We start from the raw sequence: 25,282 nt of genomic DNA, 5'->3' as shown, positions 1-25,282 counted from the left end.
GTGCTGGGAATTGAACCTGGGTCCTCAAGCTGAGCAGCCAGTGCTCTCCACTGCCAAGCCATCTCTCCAGCCCCACAATCGCCTTCTTTTTTTTTTTGGGGGGGGGGTTTCGAGACAGGGTTTCTCAGTATAGCCCTGGCTGTCCTCAAACTCAGAAATCCACCTGCATCTGCCTCCCGAGTGCTGGGATTAAAGGCGTGCGCCACCACGCCTGGCTGCCTTCTTTTAAAAATATTATTTGAATTATTTTTTCTGAGAATTATTTTATGTATATGAGTGTTTTGCCTGCATATATGTCTGTACACCACTTGTTTGCATGGTTCTCACAGAGGCCTGAAGAGGGGGCATCAGATGCCCCGGAACTAAAGTTAGACAGTTGTAAGCTCCTACCCAGGTCTTCTGGAAGAGTAGTCAGTGCTCTTAACTGCTGAGCCATCTCTCCAGCTGCCCCCACAATCTTACCTCTTCCTACTGTATGCTGGGATTATAGGCATGTACCATTATGCCTAGCAGGGATTTTAAATTTATTTTAAAAGGGAGTTAAAAAAAAAAAACTTAGTCAGGCCAGGTATCTGAAGCACTGGGAAGTCCTCATGCAACATCAGAGATAAGTGGTTTTTTTTTTTTTTTGGTAGAGGCAAAATACCAAAGAGTGTGTACTATAAACACGATACCTATGAGAGAGTGTGTGCACTACAAACACGATACCTATGAGAGCCAGGGTGGTGCTGCCTGGACCACTTTGTGCCCACTGTGAGAGACAATGGCACTCAGGTGATAGCATCGTGGTCTAAACTCAGGTTCTGTTTCTAAAAAGGGAAGATAGGACTTGTCCTGGCTAGTTTTAGGTCAGCTTGACACAAGCTAGAGTCATCTAAAAAGAGGGAACCTCAACTGAGAAAATGCCTCCATGAGATCCAGCTGTAAGGAATTTTCTCAATTAGTGACTGACGGGAGAGGGTTCAGCCCATTGTGGGTGGTTCCATCCCTAAACTGGTGGTCCCGGGTTCTATAAGAAAGCAGGTTGAGCAAGCCAGGGTGAGCAAGCCAGTAAGCAGCGACCCTCCACAACCTCTGCATTGACTCCTGTCTCCAGGTTCCTGCCTTGTTTGAGTTCCTGTCCTGACTTCCTTTGGTAATGAACAGCAATGTGGAAGTCAAATAAACCCTTTCCTCCCCAACTTTCTTTTTGGTCATGGGAGATAGCCCACTTGTTTGCTATAATCACCATTCCACCCCAGGGCTGAGGAGTCCCTAGCAAAGCACATGGGACTCGGACACACTTAGTACAGCTTTGGTTAGGGAAGGGAAAATGCGTCCCTGACGGAAAGGAAAAGCTGATGCCTGTTTAGAAACAGGACATTTAACTAGAGTTTAAATAGAGAGGTTCATTCATCTTTATTATATCCACCTTTCTTGTTCTTCCTCCTGGCTGAAAATTTTCAAAGAGCACCCTGGAACAAACCCGCCCCTCCCATCCAAAGTCTGATCCTCCTGATTAATCTCCATAGCAACAAGAGGGATTATGGTTTCTATAGTGAAATGTCTAGTGCCAGTAAGCCGCCACAGCACAAGGTCTCACGTTTATTGCCATACAGCAGACTGATTAGCGGTCACCTGACATCTGTTTATCTTTCGGTTCAGATAGCCCCATTTGTGTCTGCTTTATGGCTGACGCGGTGTAATTAAAGACGAATCAAATGGAATAGAAATAAGAGCTGTGTTATCTTCCGTGCAGGGCAGGAGAAGCTTAAAGCAGTGGTTCTCAACCTGTTAGTCTTGCCCCTTGGGGGGGTGGGGGTGGGGGTCAAATGACCTTTTCAGAGGGGTTGTCTCAGACCATCAGAAAACACATACTTAAATTACAACTCATAACAGTAGAAAAATTACAGCCATGAAGTAGCAACAGAAATAATTTTATGGTTGGGGGAATCACAGCATGAGGAACTGTGTTTAAGGGTCGCGCAACATTAGGAAGGCTGAGAACCACTGGCTTAAGGTAAGCTCTCAGCTTTCACACTGATGTGGCTGGGCTAGGGGAGCCAATTATTAAAGACCTACTGAGTTTCTAAAACCTACATGGTGAAGATAGTCTTGAGTCTCTCTTGCTATGCCTCTCCCAGCCCAGAGTTTTGACTGACAAAGCCCAGGAGATGAGATTCAAGATAGCAAAGGAGATAACAGAGAGAGGAGGGCAAGGGGCTGGAGCGACTTTCTCCCTCTGAAGTTTCTGTTCCTATTCTTTTGTTTTTTGTTTGTTTGGTTTTGGTTTTTCAAGACAGGGTTTCTCTGTATAGCCCTCGCTGTCCTGGAACTCACTCTGTAGACCAGGCTGGCCTCGAACTCAGAAATCCGCCTGCCTCTGCCTCCCAAGTGCTGGGATTAAAGGCGTGCGCCACCATGCCCGGCTTCTGTTCCTATTCTTAAAGCTAAGTTTGGGAATTATGACTCCCACTCCCTAAAAGTAACTTACTCTGTGGCAGTGTCCCTCATACTCACACTGAAGAACTCCATGTCACCAGGCCACCACTAAACCGAACAATCAGTAAGCAGTGTGTCTTAGAGGCTGACGTCACCGTTCCGGTAAAGCCTTCCGGTGACCCCTGAGCTGGGGAGCCCTGAAGCCGGCTGCCACAGACACCTACCGAGTAGTACACGTCTGTCATCTGCAGGAGGTTTTTGGTGCTTCCGTTCTCGTGCATTTCAATGGCTTCTCGGCCCCACTCTTGCGAGCGAGGATTCTTGGGGACATCGGTGTATGGGGACATTTGGAAGTCCCCACTTTTGAAGATGAGTTTACTTATGTCATTTTTACTCTTTCTGTGAGAATTAAAAAAAATGTGCAACAAGATTCTATCAATAGGTTGTGTCAAGACATGACATCTTCGACAAGACTGAGTGTCATTTGCAATGTAAATAAGACTGGGAACCTAGTATAATTTAGTATTTGACTAAAACACTAAAACTGCCATGAGGAGTCCCCTCTGCCATTCAAAAAAAGATGCAAAAAAGATTTTCCCAATGTAAAGAGTCTAAAGGGGGCATGAAGATGACCCTGGAGGAGCTGTTAGTGTCCTGTCCTCTGGGAGAAGAGGGCGCTGTGCCCTTGGGGTAGCCAGGGAGACAGGAATCAGCGTTCACAGACTATGGAGGGACAGCAACTCCGTGATGGTTAAATATCAGAAGCCACAGGTGAAGCATCAGTGCTGTGCTTGCGTTTCCAGAATGGGGGGGGGGGGCAGAACACAGGGTGGCTCTGGCTTAGGAAGACTTAGCCCCTGGCTCACCAGGTGGCTACTAGTGACCTGGGATGGAGCTGGCCTCTCCTCTCCGCAGCCAATGTTTTATTTACAACTTAACAAACCACAAAAACCTCAGGAGGAGGGGGCACCTGCTTACAGACTCTCCACGTTGTCCTTTCAGGAGCTCAGAAACTGTGAGGTTTTATGGCTTAGCTATGGTTAAGACAACGGTCTTAAACCCTAAGACAACCAAGGATCAGAAACAATTATGTTTCTTTGAGGCTTTGAAGGCTGTTGTTCCTTCTTCAGCACTTTAAGTCCCTGGGAAAAGCACAGAAACGACTCTGCCTTCAGTGCTGGCTTCCTCCAGGCTCAGAGCAGGCTGCCACCGCTTCCCATTCACTAACCAAGAGTCCAGGTTCCCTCCTAAAACGACTACACGGCTGTGGTAGAGAATGTTGCCAATGCAAGGCCCATGTGCCCCAGCTGCCAGGCTCTGTTTCTCTGGGTAACTGCCCTCAACGGGGTCACGTTTACCTTTAATGGTAATCTACGAAGGGATACTTAAAGGCAGTTGATTATTCTCGGCGGCCTTTCTGGAGGCCGAGGATGCCTTAAAATGTCTCTTTAACACTGGCACACACACAAAAAAGATAACTAGCGATTTTGGAAAGGTCCCTCCAGCTGTCACGTACAAATAATTCTTTCCTTTTGGTATCATCTAAATCAATGACTGTAATGTTCCTTTACTTGAACAGATAATTGAGACAAGGGGGAATTCCTTCTTTCTTTCCCTTCCTTCCTCATGGAAACTCTATTGCAGGAAGCCTGGAGCTGAGGTTCATCCAAAAAAGGTCCTACTTTTTTACTGCTAAAATAGTTCAGGTAGTTCCTTTCCTTCCTCTGTCTGCTTCTCTCTGTACACACACAGCTCTGAGACGACTGACGAAACCATACAATGTACTCATAAAATTTTTTTTAAAACATATTCACAGTGGTGTGACCATTGTCACCTCCAGAAGTCTCAGACCCCTTATCAATCAACCCCAGTTGCCCAACTTCTCCACCCTGACCTCTGCCCTAGATTCCCACTGGCCTACTTTCTGTCTCAATTAGATGCAGAGACTCTTATAACTCCTATTCCTATCGCACTTCAGATGATCTTTTGAGATGCCTCGTTTCCCTGAGAACAAGGGTTTGAAGGTTCACATGTGTCAGTCGGTGGCTGACAGAATGTGGCTCTGTCACATCTGGGTTTTGTACCCGTAGGCGCTAGGACTGCTCCCCTCCCCACCCCCTTTTGACTCTCAGGAATAGGACTGTTGTGAATACCCAGGTCCAAGTTCTTGTGTAGATGACTCATAAGCATCTCCTGGGACTGGGAGTCCTGGGTTTACCAGACATTCAAAGCTGCTTTTCTTTCTTCTATCCCTGCCAGCCATGTGTGCCTAAGGACTCCAATTCTGCCACATTCTCATCAACATTCCTTATTTTCTGTTATTTATTTATTTAAAGACACTTCTTGCTGCGTAGTCCTGGCTGTCCGGGAACCTGGAACCCACTATGTAGACTAGGTTGACCTAGGAGATCCAACTGTCTCTGCTTCCTGAGTGCTGGGATTAAAAATGTGTGTGAACAAGTTTGGTTGTATTTTAAAAAAACAAAACAAAACAAAACAAAACAGCTGCCTGTATTCCTGGCCGGCTTTGCACTTGCTTTATAGCTAAGGATGATTTTGAATTCTTGATTCTTCTTGCCTTTCCATCCCGGGCTGGGATCATAAGGAGGACAACACTTTGTTCTTTAGTTCTGCATGGCTGCGGAGCATGCGCAGGGACGACACTTTGCTTTGTTCTTTGGTTCTGCATGGCCGCGGAGCATGCGCAGGGCTTCACGCACGCTAGGCAAGCGCTCTACTAACTGAGCCATGTCCTCAGCTCCAGAGTTTGTTTTTGATTTTGATAAAGTCCTTTTTATTTTGTTGCTTTGGAGACAGGGTCTTACTATGTAGTCCAGGCTTGCCTAGAACCTGCTATAAACCCAGGCTGTCCTCAGAGTCATCTTCCTTCTGCCTCAGTCTCCCAAGTGCTAGTTTACCCAAGGTTCAGAATCCACCTTCGCATAGTAGCACAGGTCCTGAAAGGGGGATCTAAATGAGAGGTCTCACCACTCACCTGCAACAGGTAACAATGAGTGCCACGCCCAGGATGAGCAAGAGGCCACCTCCTGCGGCTGCGATCACCACAGTGATGAGCTGATAGGCTAAACACAGAAGACAAAGGAAAAAAAAACAAACAGGGCTGATTGGCAGGAGGTCCTCAGTCCTAAGTAAGCCTCCACCCACCCCACCTCCGCAGCATGGCCCTAGCTGCTCTCTCCCACTGCCTGCTCTCTGGCCCAGAGATCCTCCAAGGCTAGAGTTCTGCTTTCTTTGCAGTGAGAGGATTCCCTCTTTCAGCTCCAAATTTCTTTCTCTAGAGCAATCCTAATGACGTCACTAAACCAGAAAAGAGACAGGCAACCATCAAGTTTCCCCAAACTGTTCTGAAAGACTTTACTCTTATTCCCCCTCTCACTTGGGTGCTTGCTTTTTATCACGTGAAAATTATACATCTGGAAATTTAACTTTTTATCTTGATGGTAATTAGTGAAGATAAAGATTTGTGCTTCACCCTGGAGGCAGAGGCAGCCTGATCTGCATGGTGAGTTCCAGCCAAGCCAGGGCAACAGTGAGACCCTGCTTCAACAAAACAAAACAAAACACCAGATGTTTGATTCAGTTTTAGAGTCTTACTTGGTAAAACAGAACAGAGACAGGTTAAACTCTTCAATTTCAAAAGAAATGTTACGTCTGCTAAGTCCAGAGTCTGGGTTCACTGTGTAAAGCATGCCAGAGACACAGGAGGCTCCTTATACATTGATTTAATTACCAGAAATTAGCACTGATAGAAGCATATATTATATATAATAATGCTAACATATCTAATTAGTTGGGTTTTATATCTGTATATTGTAGCAAAATTTATGATAGATTATATTAAATTTTCTATTTTTGTATGGATATAAAATTAAAATTGGTTTCTCAGGTTACAAGATCTAGTTTGAAAGACCAATAACTAGATTTTTTTCTTTTTAAAAAAAATACACATTTTATATTTCATTACCAATGTTTTATTCAACTATTTGTCTGTGACCAAAGAGACCAGGTAAGGACATCAGGATCCGCTGGGACAGTTACAGAGGGTTGTGAGCCATCACGTAGATTCTGGGAGTGGAACCCAGATCCTCTGTAAGAGCAGACCTGTGCTCTTTCCCACTGAGCCATCTCTCTAGCCCCAAACGACCAGACTCTTTTTTTTTTTTTTTTTTTTTTTTGAGACAGGGTTTCTCTGTATAGCCCTGGCTGTCCTGGAACTCACTTTGTAGACCATGCTGGCCTCGAACTCAGAAATCCGCCTGCCTCTGCCTCCCGAGTGCTGGGATTAAAGGAGTGCACCACCACGCCCGGCATAACCAGACTCTTTAAAGTGTTCTAAGACTGATCCATGATCTGCAGGCATGGTTATAAAGTCAAGGCCATGGCACAGCTCTCCTGCTCTTGTCCTGTCTGGATGAACTCATAGATCAGGGGCTATGAGTAGAACATGCAGACGATAAGCTATGCACCCCTTATCTATCCTTTTATTTAAACAAGCCACAAAGAGGCCAGATTATTATGAAAAAGATTAGTTCTGCAATATAGAGGGAACAAGGTCAAATCATGGGATGTGTCCCTCTTCTTCCTTGACTCTGATATATGCGTCCAGATATCCTTCGTATGTGTCAACTCCTGCTGTATTATAACTTTTACATAATTATCTTCAATTTCATATATTAGTGTGTGTGCACACGTGTGCACACGTGAGTGAAAAGACAAGCCTCTTCGAAGTAGCCATTGTTCATTTTTAAAAAAAAAAATATTTATTTTATGCACTTAATTAATAGATACCTATATTATGCATCACTGACCATGGAGATCAGAAATGGGCATTGGATTTCTTGAAACTGGAGTTACGAATGGTTGTGAGCCATTATGTGGGTGCTGGGAATAGAACCTTGGTGCTCTTAACCACTAAGCCATCACTTCAGTCCTCACCCCCATCCCTTTTAAAGAATTTTTAAAAATCATTTGTATATTTGTATGCGTGTGTCTGTGTGTGCTTTGTGTATGTGCCAGAAGAGGGTGGCAGACCCCAAGGAGCTGGAGCTACAGGGAGTTGTGAACAACCCAAGTTGGGGCTTGAACTCTAGTCCTCTGGAAGAGCAGCTCGTGTACTTAACCCCACACCATCTTTCCAGCCGGCATCTCTACCAGCTCTGCCCTGAGCTCCTGTCATGTCTTCTCTGGACAGCAAGTCTGACCTTGCTGTTTCTTCTTTTAAGAGACTTTGGTGGCTCCCAGTGCTCTACTTACTTATTTATTTACTTACTTATTTTCATTTTTGAAACAAAGAGTCATGGATAGCCCAGGTGGGCTTCTATATTACTATTTAGCCAAGGATGCCCTTGAACTCCTGCTAGCCTCTACATTCAGAGTGCTGGGGTTACAGGCAATCACATCTGGTTTCTCTGTGCCCTGTGCCCCCTTTTTGGACAGGTAGCCAAGACTGGCTGTGAACTTGTGCTTTCTGCCTCTCTATCTCTCAAGTGTTGGGATTACAGGCCTGTGTCACCATGCCTGGCTCCCCTGGCCTTTTTTTTTGGGGGGGGGGGTGTTTGTTTGTTTGTATTGTTGTATATGTGTGTGCTATCAGGGAAATCTCTCTGTAGACCAGGCTGGTCTTGAACTCAGAAGTCCACCTGCCTCTGCCTTCCAAGTGCTGGAATTAAATGTGAGTATTACCATTGCCTGGCTGTCTTTTTAAATTGAGATAGGCTCTCATTAGCCTAGTAGCTTATACTTACACTTACTATGTAGCCCAGGCAGGTTCTAAATTGAAATGATCCTCCTGTTTGAGTCTGGGATTACAGCCATGTGCTACCATGCCCAGCTTTTTCTTCTCTTAAAAAGCAAAATCTAAACTGGGCAACGGTGATGCATGCCTTTAATCCCAGCACTCAGAGGCAGAGACAGGAAGATATATGTAAAGTCAAGGCCAACTTGATCTACAGAGTGAGTTTCAGGACAGCCAGGGCAACCCTGTCTCAAAAAAACAAACATAAAAGTTTAATTTTTATCCTACACATTAAACTAAGTTTTCTCATTTATAGCAAAACAGGCAAATATCTATGATAGCAGTGATCTTTACAAGAGGCCGCAGGTTACATTCCTCTTTGAAATAGTTTTGTCTGGAAAAAAAAACAAAACAGAAAACAAAAAAAGCCACAAACCAATATACTTTGTAGGAAAACAGATGGAACCGTATAGCATAAGATAAACCAGACTCAGAAATATAAATATTGTCTGTCTTCTCTCATATGAGAAACCTAAACTTAAAAATTATATATGCATTTCACACACACACACACACACACACACACGAATGGCATGAAAGTAGAAGGAGTAGGGAACAACTCTGGCTATATAGCCAAGGGTAGCCTGGAACTCACCATGTAGCCCAGGCTGGCCTCACACTCATGATCCTCCTCCTTCAACCTTCCAAATACTAGACTTACAAGTGTGTGCCAGCATACCTGGCAGGATAGCTTTTTAAATAAACAAAATAAAACCTTACTCACTTCCCCATCTTTCCCTTTAGGTATCAACTACCATACACTGCCTGTTGTTCTTCTTCTAATGGTATTCACTGAGGACCAACATATTGGTAAAACACAGCAATATTCTGTTTGTAAAGGCCCCCATGTTTGGATGTCACAGTAATGTGAACACTTCTATGTGTGTGTGTGCTATGGCAGCATGAGACTTGCACTAACACGGATGGAGTTGGAAAATATACTAAGTGATCCCAATGTGTAATGTTTGTATGTGGGGCTAGGAATAGATGTGAGGTGAGTTATAAAACCAAAAAGGAGACAGTGAAAGGGGACAGCTAAGAGTTAAGGGGGAGCTGACAGGACACAGATGACAACAGGAAAGGAGTCTATGGGAGGTGGGAGGGACTTGAGGGGTTCATCAGGTAAAAAGAACCTAAAAGAATTATGTTTGAAAAATGCCAACGTGAATCTTGAAAGTGGGTATGCAAATTAAATATTTTAAATAAAAGAAATAATAATAAAAGGTAAGAGGATGAAGAGATGTCATAGACCCTTACCCATCTCTGCCAAGGGCAATGTCTTACAGAATCATTTCAGGTGCAAGTGCTCACTTCTGCTTTCTGTGACATGGGGCTTCATGGGCTCTTTCTTCCCCAGCACCAACTGTCATGTTGGCTTCTGGCCGTGGAGGGGTGCTGTGAGTGTTTCCGTGGGATTGAGACAGGAACAAACGCTATCTCTGTCCTGTGCTTTCTAGTGTGAGGAGATGCAGCAGAGAGAGCTGGGCTCCTTGGGCCTCCTTCCCCACGAACACGTGTTGGTAGTTCAGTGCTGGCCAGTGCCATCCTCTCAGCTTGAGGCTGTAATCTTTGCTTGCATTTTTCACCAAACCAACCTTGGATACCACCTTCCTTCCGAGCTCTAAGCTTTGTTTACAGGTTTATTTGGAAGAAACCCATTGTCTGTGTACCCTACCCCTTCCCGGAACTGTTTAATCCCTCCACCCGTGCACTCTCGGGGAGGTGGGGGAGAATCACTCCCGTTGACATTCTCAGCCACTGCTGATGAGGAATGAACACATCGCCCAGACTCACGTGGGAAGCAGAGAGGACGTTTTCTTTCAAAATGACTAAACCACAAGTCTGGGAAGGGAAGGAAGCCTGTGTACAGTCTCCTGAAGCAAAAGCAGAGAGGAGGCGGAGTCCCGATTGGGTCCCGATTGGGTGTGCTCTGTAAGTTCTGACCTCAGCTGCCCACGCTAGCGATCCCAGCCATGTCAGACACTCAGGTCCTAGGACGCGTCCTTCCAATAAACTTTGCTTAAACTTGTCAGCCTTTCTCCAGAACTTTAATCGACGAACATCCTTTCATCTGTACAACAGACCTTCCTAGGAAGCTGTATTGGTTTTCGTTTAAAATTCATTCGGTGCTTAACCACACCAGGTCAGAGTTTTGTCTCCCATCCTCTTCCAACTTGACTCAAGGCTTTCCTTTTCTTCTTCTGGAGTCTTCCTTTCTCCAGTCTCCAGGCTGTGTGTGAATCGCAGGGTGCTACTCCCCTCCGTTAGGAGAATTTTCCATGTGACTCACTCTCTGCTGGGGTTTCTGTCCCTTCCATCTCACCAGGCTACAGGGATATCAAATACAGAATAGTATTCCTCTCCCCCTATGCCTTGCTTCCTTCAAGTTCCGATGGGAAAGGGCAGCCCCCAGCTGAGGCCAGCTAGCATTGACATGCGGGTGGTTAGTGATCAACTTTCCTCCTGCTTTGTCTCTGGCTTTCCGGACATGCGCACTGAGCGATGTGTGTTCTGAGCTATTTCTGCTGACACACAATGCTCCCTTCCTCTGATCTGAATCTCCCTGTGGCTGTATGCGATGGATGGCAGGGAGAGCAAAGTGAGACGTTCTTTCTATACCAGGTTTTGGGTGGGTGGAAGACAGTTGGGAATATCCTTAAGTGGAGTGCTCTGGTACTGCAAAGCCGGGAGGGACTGCATTTATGAAAGCCAGAGCCTTTGAAGCAAAGGGCATGTGGAACGGGGTGTGCAAGGGAGATGGATGAAAATGTCTGTGGTAGGAAGAAACTAATGAGAAACAACGGTGCGAGTTCTGCAGTCATGAAGTGACAGTAACCATAAGTGGGAGAAATGGCTTTGAGGAAAAGTCGGTAAAAAGGAGTCATAAAAGATAGCCAGAAGGAAATTATAGTATAGAATAGTATGGCAGTATTAACATTAACATAGTAAGAGTGTAGAAATTAAGTCACTGCATGATTAAAACAGGCGACAGGGCTGGCAAGATGGCTGAACACTAGCTGCTCTTCCAGAGGACCTGGGTTTGATTGCCGGCACTACAAGGTGGCTCAAAATCATATGTGACTCTAGTTCCAGAGGATCCACTGCCCTCTTCTGGCCTCTGTGGATACTGGGTATATACACTGTGCAGATACATACATGTGGGCAAAACACTCACATAAAATTAACACATAAAATTAAAGTGAATTAAAAAGTTAACTTTAAAAGTTTAAGTTAAAAATAGTATAGCTTAAAAAAAAAAAAAAAAACACAGCCTGGCAGTGGTGGCGCACGCCTTTAATCCTAGCACTTGGGAGGCAGAGACAGGTGGATTTCTGAGTTCAAGGCCAGCCTGGTCTACAGAGTGAGTTCCAGGATAGCCAGGGCTATTCAGAGAAACCCTGTCTCAAAACAAACAAACAAACAAACAAACAAACAAACAAATAAATAAAATAAAAAAAAATAAAAATAGTATAGCTTTAAGAGTTTAGGTTAAAAAATAGTATCTTCAGTGAGGTCCAATTATTTGCAAAAGAGACGTACATCCACTCGGATGACACCTGTTCTTCGGGCTGTAGGATGCATGCAACGCAGCACATAAGCAAGTTGCTGGGTTTGGTAAATTTCCAGATTCTGATTCCGTGGGTATGGCGTGAGGCGGTCTGGAACTCTGGGTGGCAGATGCCTGATGGTCCTCATGCAGACGGTGTGCAGTGGGTAGTGGGTGACAGATGGCATGCAGGCTCCCCTTTCCTTACCTTACACCTCTACTCTAATTGATTTTACACTGTTCTATGCTATGGCAAAGTACAATTAATTTGAAAAAGAGAAAAAGTGGCCAGCATGGTAGTGCATGCCTATAACCCCAGCACACAGAGGGCTGAGGCAGGAGGATTGTTGAGTTTGAGGTCATCTTAGGTTACAAAGTAGGTTTTAGGCTAGTATGGGAAATAGGCTAGATCCCAATTCAACAAGTAAACACATGCATATACACATACATATGCACACATACATATATACATACATATGTACATACACACATATACACATACATATACATAAATACACACATATACACACACATATATAAAAACAGGCATGCATGAGATGGGAAAAAGTTGAAGCAACTCAAAGCAGCAGGTGTGATGATATATACCTGTGCAGAGCAACCAACATAACATTCAAGCAACTAAGAAAGTGTGCAAGCCTAAGAGAACAGCAGAGGAGGAGGGGGCAGAAGAAGGCAAAAGACAGGTCTGGTTAGAAAAGAATTCTGGACAAGGGGCTAAGAAGACACAATTGTTGGACTTTGGGGTATTAACAGAGACAAATACTGCATAAGAAGAGAAAAGGGATAAGCTAGTTGGGGTCCCCAGCCTGGATATGGGTGACCTGCATGTCCTCGAAAGCTAAAGCCTTGGGAAAGACACCCTACCCTTTTGAAGGATATTTTCTACAGGCAGCAAGGTGTGGAGCCTGGGCAGAACTAGAGAGCTAGCAAAACACTTTTAAAAGGCAGGACACGGATTACCCTGGTGCCTAGAGTATGCTGGAACTGGGTGACAGCCAGGAATGTAGAAGGAGAGGTCATGCAGTATCTGGAAGAGGTTGGCTTACTGTTCTTACTGGGCCTGAGAACAGCATGTGCGGAGAAATCTGTCCGAGATGTTTCCTGCCTATGGAAAATCCAGCTCGATGGGCTGGGCACAGTGGAGCAGACTTATAACCCCAGAACTCAAGAGACAGAGGGAGGAGGGTTGCTGAGTTTGAGGCTAGCAAGGTGGCACAAAACATACCTCAGGTGCTTCTGTCACCAATGGGGAGAGATTCAGGTGTCCCCCCCAACTTCATAACCGATGCCCAGGGCTGGGCCCAGACCTCAGATAAGGAGGCCACTGGCAAATGTGTCTCAGTGTGTCCTGCTCATGCTATCACGTCATAACATTTTTATTAGTCACCATAAAATGTTTCATAATACTAACTTGATGTTGCTCCAAGTCACCCCAGTGTAACGACAAACTGCCAGCTTCATTCCTGAAGTGGGCTGGGGCCAACTGCCGTCCAGGAGGGGGCTGCCCTCTGCTAGACATAATGATGGTCACTTGGATAAATGGGGAGGGAAAAGTGGCCGCAGGGACCTGAGAGAAATCCTGGTTATAGACCCTACAAACAATGGGGTTGATTTTAACCACAAGAGCTTACAAAATAAATGGTGACTGTTCATAGCAAAAACAAAAACAAAAACAAAAACAAAAACAAAAAACAACAAAACAATAAACATCAATTGCACACAACCCAGGAAGTGAATTCATGCATGAATTTCACTTTCTAGAAAGATAACTATTCCCTTGAACACAAATGTAGAAAGCCCTCAGGAGGCGGAGGCAGAGGCAGAGGCAGGGGAATCTCTAAGAATTCAAGGCTAGCCTTGTCATAGTGGGTTTCAGGCTAGCCAATGCTACATAGAAAAACTTTTTCAAAAAAAAAAAAAAAAAAAGGAAAGAAAGAAAGAAGAAAAGAAAGGAAGGAAGGAAGGATAGAAAAAAAAAGAACAAAGGTAGGTATCCTGAAGACATAAAAAGTGGGACATACAAGTAGGGAATAGTAATGGGGGAGGTCAGACAATACACAACACACAGGAAATAAAATTGTGCCTACTTCCAACTTTAGATAGTTACCATTCGAACATTTACCTGTATGAGACAAAGCCATCCTAAAACTGTCTTGATTCCTATTATTCATACTAGGCTCTCCTATATCCTGTATCACAAATTTTATTTCATAACTTTGTTTTTTGTTTTTTTGTTTTTTTGAGAAAGGGTTTCTCTGTGTAGCCCTGGCTGTCCTGGAACTCACTTTGTAGACCAGGCTGGCCTCGAACTCAGAAATTCGCCTGCCTCTGCCTCCCGAGTGCTGGAATTAAAGTTATACACCACCACGCCCGGTTTATTTCATAATTTTGAAGGTAATTTCCACCTCAAAAGCATCTGAAGACGAAAAAAATACCCATGCAAGCAAATCTACCCTGCCTCAAACCGCTCCTCAGAGAGAAGAGGAGCCTGAGACAGCATGCTTGCTGCATTATCAGCATGCTTGACAGGGCTTGGACCGCGCATGCTCCCCTTCACGGAGTAAGTCTGCCTCACAGCACATGTCCCAGGCTGGTCCTTGTGCCCAGCGGGCACTGCACCGGAAGTCTCCTGACTCTGCGGTACAGGCGCACTTGCTCGCTGCAGTCATGCAATTCCCCTGTGCTATGACGGATAGCTCCGGTAGCAGTCACCCACTGCAGCCTCAGTACCGCCCCTGCCCAACGGCTCTCTTCCTGGGCATCCTGCAAACCCAATGCTGTGCTTCCTGTCCCCCCCCCCCACCACCCCAATTTGGACACACCCACATGTAAAGTGTTCCCCAAACACCATGTGATTGCCCCAAGACTCTAAATGAGGAACGTTCTTCTTACTCTCGTCCCACCCATGTATCTGTTCAGTCTTTTTTAACCTCCCTCCAATTCCACGACTTCCGGGAAACATTCACGAGAGTCTTGCATTATCCTTTAGGTGTGGGCTCTGCTCTGTGGCTCCTACCCCCCGCGTGACTTGCTGTGTTCGCGGCACAGGCAGAGCTGTGCAGGGGTCTTTATTTCTTCCCCTACCCCTCGAGCTTGGGAAAGCACCACACAAGGCTTACTCTCTGTTTGTTTGTTTTCCCACACACTTAGCACAGACGTTAAGCGCACAGTGGAGAGGGGAGGAGCCTGCCTGCCAGCAAACCTGGCCGGCCACACCCAGTCACAATTCTCTCCTTTGGGACACTTACGGTTTCCACAGTTGAGTCCACCGAGGCCAAATGGGCAACTGTAAATCAAGAGAGAGACAAGAGAAGACTCAGTCTCAAATCACAACAAAATCTGTAAGGAGGCAACGTATGTGAGAAATTTCTTTAGTTAGGATGGGTTCATTAGGATAGTCTGTCTTTTATTCTTTTTCTTTTTCTGGAGGGGGAGGGAGGCATTTTTCAAAACAGGGTTTCTTTGTGTTTTCAAAATAGGGCCTCTCTGTAGACTGGGCCGGCCTGGAATTCAGAGGTCCACCTGCCTCTGCCTTCTGGGTGCTGGGATTAAAGATGTATGCCAACACTGCTGGGAAGTTTTTTGTTTTGTTTTAAATAAGCATACTTCATTCTATATCACTGATTATTGATAAGCTATTTGTTACAGGTTAAACATTCCTGAAGACTCCCACATCTGGAATATCGTCAAACCCTAAATCTTTTTTTAAAAAAAGTTTATTTATTTATTTAATGTCTATGAATACACCATTGCTCTCTTCAAACACACCAGAAGAGAGCATCAGACCCCATTACAGATGGTTGTAAGCCACCATGTGGTTTCTGGAAACTGAACTCAGGACCTCTGGCAGAGCAGTCAATGCCCTTAACCACTAAGCCATCTCTCCAGCCCCAGTCTTTTGTTTTTTGTTTTTTAAAAGACATTTGTAACAACTTCATCAGGAAAAGGGAATAGGGAGCCTACCTCATACAGGTTTCATTTTCAAGCCTATATCCATCTTCACATGCTGAAAGAGAAAAGGGAAAATCCATGAGGGTTAATGTGACCAAAAATCACAGTTAAACATCAGCCAAAAGTCCACAAGACTATTCTAGAAGCAGAGAATTTTTAAATTATCTATATTCTGATCTGAACATTTTTGATCAAGAAACATTTTTGACCTTATTGTGCCTCAGTTTCCCATCAATAAAAAGAGAATAATGAGAAAACAGTAACATCAGTGGTTTCTTGAAGAGGTGATAAAAAAATAAGGCACAAAAGTGGCTCCCATGGTCTGGCATCTAGCAATCACTAGGCAAATGTCTCCCTTTGTAATTATTGTTCAGCAATTCTTTTAGTATGTTCTATAGAGATGAAAACCATCACCCATGGAGTAGCCTTCCATTATAACACAGGCAAAGCTTTACCCACTTGGGCAGCCTCGTTGTGACCGGGCTCTCTTAGCCCTCTTCCATGAAGAGGTAGACATAGTATGGGTGATGCTCTCTGGAAACTCTGTCCTGGTTGATGCCCAGGTTTTCATAAGCGAATGCTTGCCCTGTTGTCTGTTCCAGCAATTCTAGACAGATCTAGATTCGCTCTAATTTTCTTGCCAAGAACATAGCTGGGTTACTGCATAGGGTAAGGTCCAGCTCTGCTCCCAGATCAACAGCTCTCAAGCTTGTCTAAAAACAGGACACTTTCGATATTACAATAACTGCTCAACCAAGCAGCAGGAATGCTAACCCATGTGCAAGTGACAGCAGACAATGAAAGATCTCCTGGCAGATCTTAAAACCTTGGCTGTCTTGGAACTCACTCTGTAGACCAGGCTGGCCTCAAACTCACAGAGATGCACCTGCCTCTGCCTCCCAAGAACTGGGTTTAGAGGTGTGAGCCATCACCACCCATCCAGCTATGAACTTCCATGGGCTTGGTTGGTCTGTTTGTCTCTCTCTCTCTCTCTCTCTCCCTCTCTCTCTCTCTCTCTCTCTCTCTCTCCCTCCCTTCCTTCCTTTCTCTTTCTCTCTTCCTTCCTTTTCTTTTTTTAAAAGACTTATTTATTTTATGCATATGAGTATACTGTAGCTGTACAGATGGTTGTGAGCCACCATATGGTTACTAGGACTTAAACTCAGGACCTCTGCTCACTCCGGCCCACAGATTTATTTATTCATTATATGTAAGTACACTGTAGCTGTCTTTAGACACACCAGAAGTGGGTGTCAGATCTCATTAGGGATAGTTGTGAACCATCATGTGGTTGCTGGGATTTGAACTCAGGACCTCTGGCAGAGCAGTCAGTGCTCTTTACCAGTGAGCCATCTCACCAGCCCAGTTTGGTTTTTCAAGACAGGGTTTTGCTCAGTGTAGCCCCGGCTGTCCTGGAACTCTCTGTAGATCAGGCTACAGACTGTTTAATCTCAGCAGCAGCCACAAGAAATCCCCATTGCAGGATGCCATGGACCACATTGCTACAGTATCATAGTAACTTCTTGGTGAGCGTGCCCAGAGAAACTTCTTGTGGGCCTCAATGCCTAAAAAGACCGGGATCTCCTGGCCCACACTAGTGTGCTTTCTGGACTTCGTGGGATCTGATCATGATCTTTCTGGTTAGTCTCTGATCTTAGACCTTGCATGGAAATGCATGGCCTTCCTGGGCAAATACACTATTTAGCTTTCTGCATGTTCCCTGTCCCTCCAGTCTCAACAAAGTAGCCAGTGTTCTCTTAATCCGACTTACCTCTTAAATAGGAACGTTTGCTGTCTTGGAACTCATAATTCTCCTGCTTCAGCGTCCCAAGGCTGATGTCACAGGTACATGAGACTATGTCTGTTCCCCACCCCCTTTTTTCCTGTGCCATACCTAAACAGCCAAATCTTTGATTGCTTTTTCTTTTTTTAAATAATAATGTATCAGAGTGTGGTGGTACATGCTTTTAATCCCAGTTGTCTATAGGCAGAGGCAGACAGGTCTTTGTGAGTTTGAGGACAGCCTAGTCTGTATTTTGATTTCCAGGCCAGCCAGAGCTACCCAGTAAGAAAGACCCTATCTCAAAAAGAAAATCACTTTATTGTAATGAAATTAGAAACAAAACCATCACTGGCTCAGCTACCTGCTGAAATACACACTTGATCTGATCCAAATCCTATACATTTCTGTAAACTTCAATACAGTTAGACCTTCTAGGCTGAAGCCGTAGAGCCTCACTTAGGGTTTTATACTTTAACTATCAGTTACATCTTTCATGCACTTATCCACCACAAAAAGGAGAAGTTCAACACAGCTGAAACTAGAAAAATAATTAGCTTTATGATCTCTTTCATGGTCCGTGCCCTTTTGCCTTTATTCTGACCCTCCTCATCCTTACTTGGTCTCCTTTCTAAATGTGATACTGCACCCACACTGACACTGTTTGCATGGTATACATTACAGGCCAGGGTCTGCATATAAGGGCAGAGAACATGTGGTTTGGTTTGGTTGTGTTTCTTTCTTAATTTGGGTGACCTTGCGTAACATTATACCTTCTAATGCCATCTATTTCCTGCAAATATTGTAACGTCATTTTCTCTACAGTTGAGTAATGTTCCATTTCATTTTGTGTATGCACCACATTTTTCATTATCCATTTACCTGTTGATGGACACCTAGGTTAGTTTCGTTTCCTTGTTATCATAAATGGAGCAACAATAAATATGGGCGTGTGAACATCTGTGCGGTAGGACACGGGCTTCTCTGCATAGATACCAGGAGTGAAATAGCTGACTCCTGTAGTCCTATTTTTAATCTTTTAAGGAACGTCTGAACTGATTTCCATACTAATGTACTGGTGTGAGCCCTCCCACCCCCACCCCCAGCAGCACCCCCACAGGGCTTCCTTTCCCACATCCTCTGACATTTGCTGTCAGATTTGTTGATGACAGCCATTTGACTGGGGTGAGGTGCTATCTCAAAGTGGTTTTAATTTGCATTTCCCTGATGACTAGGGATGCTGAACACCTCTTAATAAGTTACTGCCATTTGTGCTTCTTTTGTAAATGACTTTTTCATGTCATTCTCCCTGCCCAGTCAGTACCGTTTCAGGTTCATTTTTGTTTATTTTATTTTTTATTTTGTGTGTGTGTATGTGTGTGTGTGTACAGCTGTGTGTATGTTACAGAGCATGTGGAGGTCAGAGGTTAAGCCTCAGAAGTCAATTCTTTCTTATGGGATATGGGAATTGAGCTGAGTTCATCAGGCCCACATCCCTATCCACCAAGCCATCCTGCTGATCCCCTAATATGTAAAAACCTTGTTTCTTTACTTGAAATTTCTTTCTTTCTTTCTTTCTTTCTTTCTTTCTTTCTTTCTTTCTTTCTTCCTTCCTTCCTTCCTTCCTTCCTTCCTTCTCCCTCTATGTCTCTGTTTTTGTTTGTTTGTTATTTTATTAAAAAAATTTTTTTTAGATAGAGTTATTCTGTGTAGCCCTGGCTGTCCTAGAATTCACTCTGTAAACCAGGCTGGCCTTGAACTCACAGAGATCTGCCTGACTCTGCCTCCTGAGTTCTGGGGTAAAGGTGTGCACCACCACTGCCCAACTCATGATAAGAATTTCAATAGGTGTTTCAAATCCTTTATTCAGCAAGATAGAGTGTCAAGTCCTATTTTGAGATAAGATGAGGCTGAATCCCCTAATCTTTTTTTTTTTTAAATATTTATTTGTTTATTATATGTAAGTACATTGTAGTTGTCTTCAGGCATCCCAGAAGAGGGCATCAGATCTCATTACAGGTGGTTGTTAGCCACCATGTGGTTGCTGGGATTTATCCCCTAATCTTTGACACCCTGAGTTCTCTGCCTCAGGAAGGCAGGTCCTCCTCTATGGAACAAGCAGAGTGCTCCCCGGTTTTTCCTGGCCTGAGTAGAAAGCTTCATGCCCTCGCTCAGGTCCCCCTCCTACTATGGGCCTCTGAGGCATGCTCCAGTGGGAAGCCGATGAGGGATGACTTCAGGCTCAGACTACAGGAGTGCTCCAGGGAAGTGCTCCACAGGGACTGCTCACTACAGGAGTGCTCCACTGGGACTGTTCACCTCTCCACCCATCTCATCATCAAGGTAGGCTGATCTCATCAGTCCATTCTATTCTAAACACTTGTTCCTGAAGACATTTTTACATTTGTCTACCTCCCCAACCTCACGTGCTGAGCGGGGAGCTTTCCACGCCTGGCTGTCACCCAACTATGCACAAGGCCCATCTGTTGTCCAGCCTATGCGCTCGAGCTGACGGCTTGGGCTATTTTCATTTAACATCAAAAGAATCTTGACCACCCCCCCTCCGCCCCCAATGATATTTTTCTAACTGAAAGAACACAAGCTAGTGAGGTGGCTCAGTGGGTAAAGGCATTTACCTCCATGCCTGATGACCTGAGTTCAATCCTCAGGACCTACATATGGTAGAAAAAGAAGCAACGCTATTGGATTATCCTTCAGTCACACATGTGCACTCACACAAACGACCAAACAAATAAATATATATAAAAAGATTTTTTTTTTGTGTGTGTGTGGCTTTTTAAGACAGGGTTTCTCTGTGTAGCCTGGCTATCCTAGAACTCTCTCTGTAGACCAGACTGGTCTCAAACTCACAGAGATCCAACTGCCTTTGCCTCTTGAGTACTGGGATTAAAAGTATATGCTACCACTGCCTGGCTTGACTTTTTTTTTTTTCTCCCTAAACTGTATTTTTTAAAGGGCGTATCCATCACTTATCAATGATTGAGTGACTGCTGCTCTTGGGAAAATCTTGTCCGCAAAGGCACTTTCAGTTCCTCATCACAGAGGGACTCTGACCCGGAGCACTAGAGACAGAACGATTGTGGCAAGAATTTGCATATATACAGCACTGAGCTTTGCCTACTGCCTAGGGAAAAAGCAAAACCAAGCTTAAAGTACACAGCGGAGTCTTAGTAAGGCCTTTGCAGGATACTAAGTAACACTTAGCAACTCCTTTGCCGGATATTAAGTAACACTTAGTAACGCCTTTGCAGGACACGGATGGTCTTAAGCTGTATCTGTTGTCCTATGGCCCACTTCATTAGACACTTGACCTTTCCTACATTCAATGTTGGGTCTTAAGGCACTTGCCATCTGAAAAAATTAAGACTGCTAGAATCCTGGCTGCAGAGAATGTTCAGTGATTGAGAGCACTCACTGCTATGCCAGGAGACAGGAGTTTCCGCCCCCCACCCCCCCCAATCACCTGTAACTCCCACTTTAGAGGATACAGTGCCCTCTTCTGGACTTCTAGGGTACTTGTACACACATGTAACACTTAAGGCCCACAAACACAATTAAAATTAAAATTTTATGTGACGGTGCATGCCTTTAATTCCAGAGCTAAGAGGACAGAGGCAGGAGGATCTCTGTTCAAGGCTAACCAGGACTACATAGTGAGACCCTATTTTAAAAAACAAATCAACCCTTACCCCCACCCCCACAAAAAAAGACCTTTAAAAATGCTAATCTCAGCCTGGTCAGAGGGTACAACAAGGTTGCTAGAATCGATGCTTGTGTGGTGGGAGGAAGCTAAGGAATACAGGAAGGACACATATTTTAATTTTCAGTAAGTGCACTCCAGCACGAATGGCCAGAAGATGTCACTGCTAACCCATCGGACAGGGCTGGAGTCCACAAACCTACTAGATCCAATCATCAGAAGACTGCTGGCCCTGCCCCACTGAGGAAGCACCTCACGGGCCCCAAGGCTAATCAGGGTCTCCCCGTGCTGCTGCTTGGTCATTACCTGTAAGCATAAGGCTGGGGATACCTGTGTCACTTAAAGCACACATCCTGAAAATGACAACCTAGACAGGAGTGTGGTGACACCTGAGACAGGAAGATCGTGAGCTTGAGGCTAGCTGGGCTATCTACTGAATTCTAGAAGGGCTTGGGTTAGAAGGGGAGACCATTTCTCACCTCTCCCGACAAGTCATCTCAAATTCAGCCAAATCTCTGTGTAAACAGAGGGTCGAAATGTGTATTTTTTTTCTTCTAAATTTCTGCAATTCAAGTTATAGATTGCCAAGGTTTTATATGGTATTTACCCATATATACACAGATGCCTCTTACTGTCTCCTACAAGACAGTTCTATATTGTTTTTGTCATACTTTCAAAGTTACATACAAAATCAAAGGAGCTGTCCATAAAGAGCAGTGGTACTCAAAACCTGTCTCACGTAACCCTTCATATGGATCACCCAGGACCATCAGAAAACAGACATTTACATTACGATTCGTAACAGTGCAAAATTACAGTTATGAAGTAGCAACAAAAATAATTTTATGGTTGGGGGTCACCATAGCATAAGGAACTGTGTTAAAGGGTCACAGCATCAGGAAGGTTGAGAAACACTGTTTTGGAGAGAGGCTTAGCCAAGGTAACCTCTAGCTACGCTTGTCTGTAAGATACGGTTAGGACATTGCTGACTTGGAAGTAGAAAGAAGTGGTCCAAACCAGTCAGGAGCAAGGGTGAAGGCAAGGCCATCCTTGAAGGACTAATTCTGAGGCCAGCTCCTCTGCCCGCCCACAGTCCTGCTCACCTGTGTCACAGGCACCATGGCACACAGCACCATAGCACCACACACACGGCCTCAGTGGTGTCATTTTCCCACATGCAGCTGAGCTCCAGCCCTCATTTTTAAGAAGGGCAGGAAAGCAGGTAAGAAGGAGCTAGGGACGTTTATTTCTTTTGTGGCAAAGCGACGGTCTGGCATGGCAATGGGATGTCGGGGACCAATCATGCCAGGCCAGAAGCCCAATTCCGAAAGCAGGTGCTCTTCCAAACCTACTGTAGGTCCCACGTGGAGAGCTGACACCGCCCACCTCTGAAGAAGTTTCTGTCTAAACGTAACACTGTCAGCAGATCTATGTATGGTGCAGGATGAAAGTGCTGCCCCCAGACATATTTTTATATCCTTTTGATGAAATGAGTCCTCACAGCATAGGTCCTGACTGAATAGTGGCCTGTCACCTTGCCCTTGTGTGGATTTTTCACCTGGATCTCAGCACATCTGTCGCCAGCAAGGTGTTGACTGACCAGGAAGTCTGTGCCTTTCACATTACAACTGGAGACCATGCTGTGTGTGAAAAAGGAGCCTCTGTATTAACACCCTTCCTGACCGTCACAGGCTGTGGCAGTCCTTGAAGCCAGGGGACACAGCACTCTGAAGCTGAATAAAACTAATTTGGGGGAAACTTTTGGACCACATTCACTGAGTGTGGTGGTCTCTGTCTCAAATGGAGTGCATTTTGGCTTCTTCCCAAAGGCTGGCAGAATTAGATTTTTACTCTCCAATATACCAAGCAACCTTTAAAATGATAACCCATTGAATTATCAACAACCTAGATAAACACAAAAGCAAGTCCCTGTGGGTTACAAAGCCCAACTTGAGTCACAGCTGTACTTCTCGGGACATCTAACAAAGTGACCACACTCATTTCAAAGAAGAGGAATCTGAGGTTTAGAGAAATGAAGTGCTTGCTCAAGATGATACCAGTTTAGTGAGGCGGAATGTGGCTCTGAGCCGGGTGTCCTGGGCATCATTGAGTATACTCACTACTAAGCCACAGTGCCCCCAGACAGACCCAGGCCCAGATCAGTACTTGTATTTCTACCTTTAGTGATAAGCAGTTAACAGACAACACTTTGGGGAGAGAATTAATTTTTCTAACTTCCTCTAACAGCAAGGAGGGAAAAGGGGACCTTGTGATAGCTTCCATTTTCCTTTCCTTTTAAATGGTATTGGCTAGACCACCACAAACCAGGAGATACTTGCAAGGAAACACTGTATTCATTCCTGCTGCTGGTCAAATAGAGCCAGTAACCCCCAGTTTAGAAGCATCACACTTTGAGCAGAGACCACCTGCAGGGAATGCACTGCTCCTGCCTAGAGCAGAGACCAGCTGCAGAGCATGTGCCACGCAACTGCTGGGGACCCGAAGTTACCTCGGCAAGAGTGATCCATCTTGTTGAACTGGAAGTAGCCAGACTTGCACTGACAGAGCGCGACACCATCCAGGTCGGTGCAGATGGAGGTCTCTTTGTCACATTCTGGACTCTTCCGCTTACACAAGCTGCCCGCTGGGATGTGAAAAACAAGGCAGTGAGACCAAACCAAACCTCTTCTTCACACCTTATGACGCATGAACTTGCTATTTCAATAGGCTCAGGGGAGAGTTTCCCAGAGTCTTCTTGGAACCATAGTCCTCTGAGGCCCTACACAGTCTCTACCTCTTGTTCCCTGGTCACCGCCAGTAAATAAATATTCACAAGCATTCCCTATGGAGAAACCAAACTGAGGAAGGAAAGGGCGCTGCCCAACCTACAAATGCAGCCTGGTGTATTCTGTACCTTCACGTTTAAGGACTGGGAGTAAGGGAGGTGGGGGGTGGGGCTGGAACAAACCCAGAAAATGTGACCATGTTCTTAGGAAGTCAGGAGCTTGGACCCAAACCAACCAATACAGTCAGACCAGTCTCAAGTGGAAACATGTCCGGGCTCTGTGTCCTAGGGGCCCAGGACCACTCTGTGGTAAGGCAGCTTGCTTTGCTCTCAGTGTGTTGCCTTTTGGAGGCTTATTATAGAACGAGGTTTGTATGGTAATCTGATTCCCCAGGGTTGGCAGGAAGCTGTCTGTCTGTCTGTCTGTCTGTCTGTCTGTTTGTCTCCCCACTACAGTGTTAGGAAGGTTTATTCAGCACTGGATCTGCAGCACAGAGACCAGTAGGTGAGCATGTGCTGGGGTGGGGGTGGGGGTGGGGGTGGGGGTGGGGGTGGGGAAGTCCTACTGGCCTGATCAGTCGCTACACCATCACCAGGAGAAACAGGCAGACGAGGAAAGAACCCAGTTTTAAGGCTGGTTTTGTGTTCATTTGGGGGCTTTATTCATCTCATGGTTGATAAAGAATCAGCTTATTCGTATCAAAAAGCATTCACTGCTGGGCACATAGTCCTCTGGGAGGTTTTAATACGGCCAAGATAATGAAGAGTACATTTTACCACCCAAGATACACGTCAGTGGGCGCACAGGGAGAACAGAACTATGAAACCAACATGACAGCGGCTAATAACTTATCCTCACATGGCAGATGTGTGCTTCTGCTGTTGGGGGGTCAAAAGCAAGTTGAACCCAGGAGGAGAGTGGCAGGGGGATGGGAAGAGTCTGAGCATTGTACAATGAAAATTGGGTGCTAATTTTGTAGGCATTGTCAAAGAAAAGGCCCCAGGCTCTTCAGAAGGTGCCTGTTAATTCTGCAAAATTAACCCTTGCCTGGGCAAATTCTGGTGATGGGAGCTGACACCAGGGCTTGATGGGCCCCGTGTGGAATTCCCAGCATCCATCCCTCTTGAGGGTCCCGAGAACTGAGACTGACTGTCTAGCCGGGTGAATTAGGGCACAGCTTCATTTCCCAGTGCTGAATTGAATTTCCTGCCTTTATCAGTGGAAGCTGACATGTTAAATC

General features: G+C 45.1%; 1 protein-coding gene across 6 annotated transcripts in view; it reads right to left on the bottom strand.

Moving 5' to 3' along the window:
* The window catches only part of Heg1 (heart development protein with EGF-like domains 1), an 87,193-nt gene that overhangs the window by 5,315 nt on the left and 56,596 nt on the right, over positions 1-25,282 (bottom strand). For 5 of the 6 annotated variants that reach the window (XM_006522716.2, XM_006522715.3, XM_006522718.2 and 2 more), the window contains 5 exons: positions 23,766-23,900; positions 15,768-15,810; positions 15,053-15,090; positions 5,417-5,504; positions 2,646-2,820 (listed from right to left, as the gene is read on the bottom strand). In XM_006522716.2, the coding sequence (XP_006522779.1) occupies positions 2,646-2,820; positions 5,417-5,504; positions 15,053-15,090; positions 15,768-15,810; positions 23,766-23,900 (479 nt within the window). The remainder of the gene's footprint in view (positions 1-2,645; positions 2,821-5,416; positions 5,505-15,052; positions 15,091-15,767; positions 15,811-23,765; positions 23,901-25,282) is intronic. The other variant, XM_006522717.2, reaches the window with a different exon arrangement.

This window comes from Mus musculus, chromosome 16 (assembly GCF_000001635.26).
Source record: "Mus musculus strain C57BL/6J chromosome 16, GRCm38.p6 C57BL/6J".
Taxonomy (NCBI): domain Eukaryota; kingdom Metazoa; phylum Chordata; class Mammalia; order Rodentia; family Muridae; genus Mus; species Mus musculus.
Note: the sequence above shows the minus strand (reverse complement) of the source record. Positions and strands in the feature narration are given on the sequence as shown.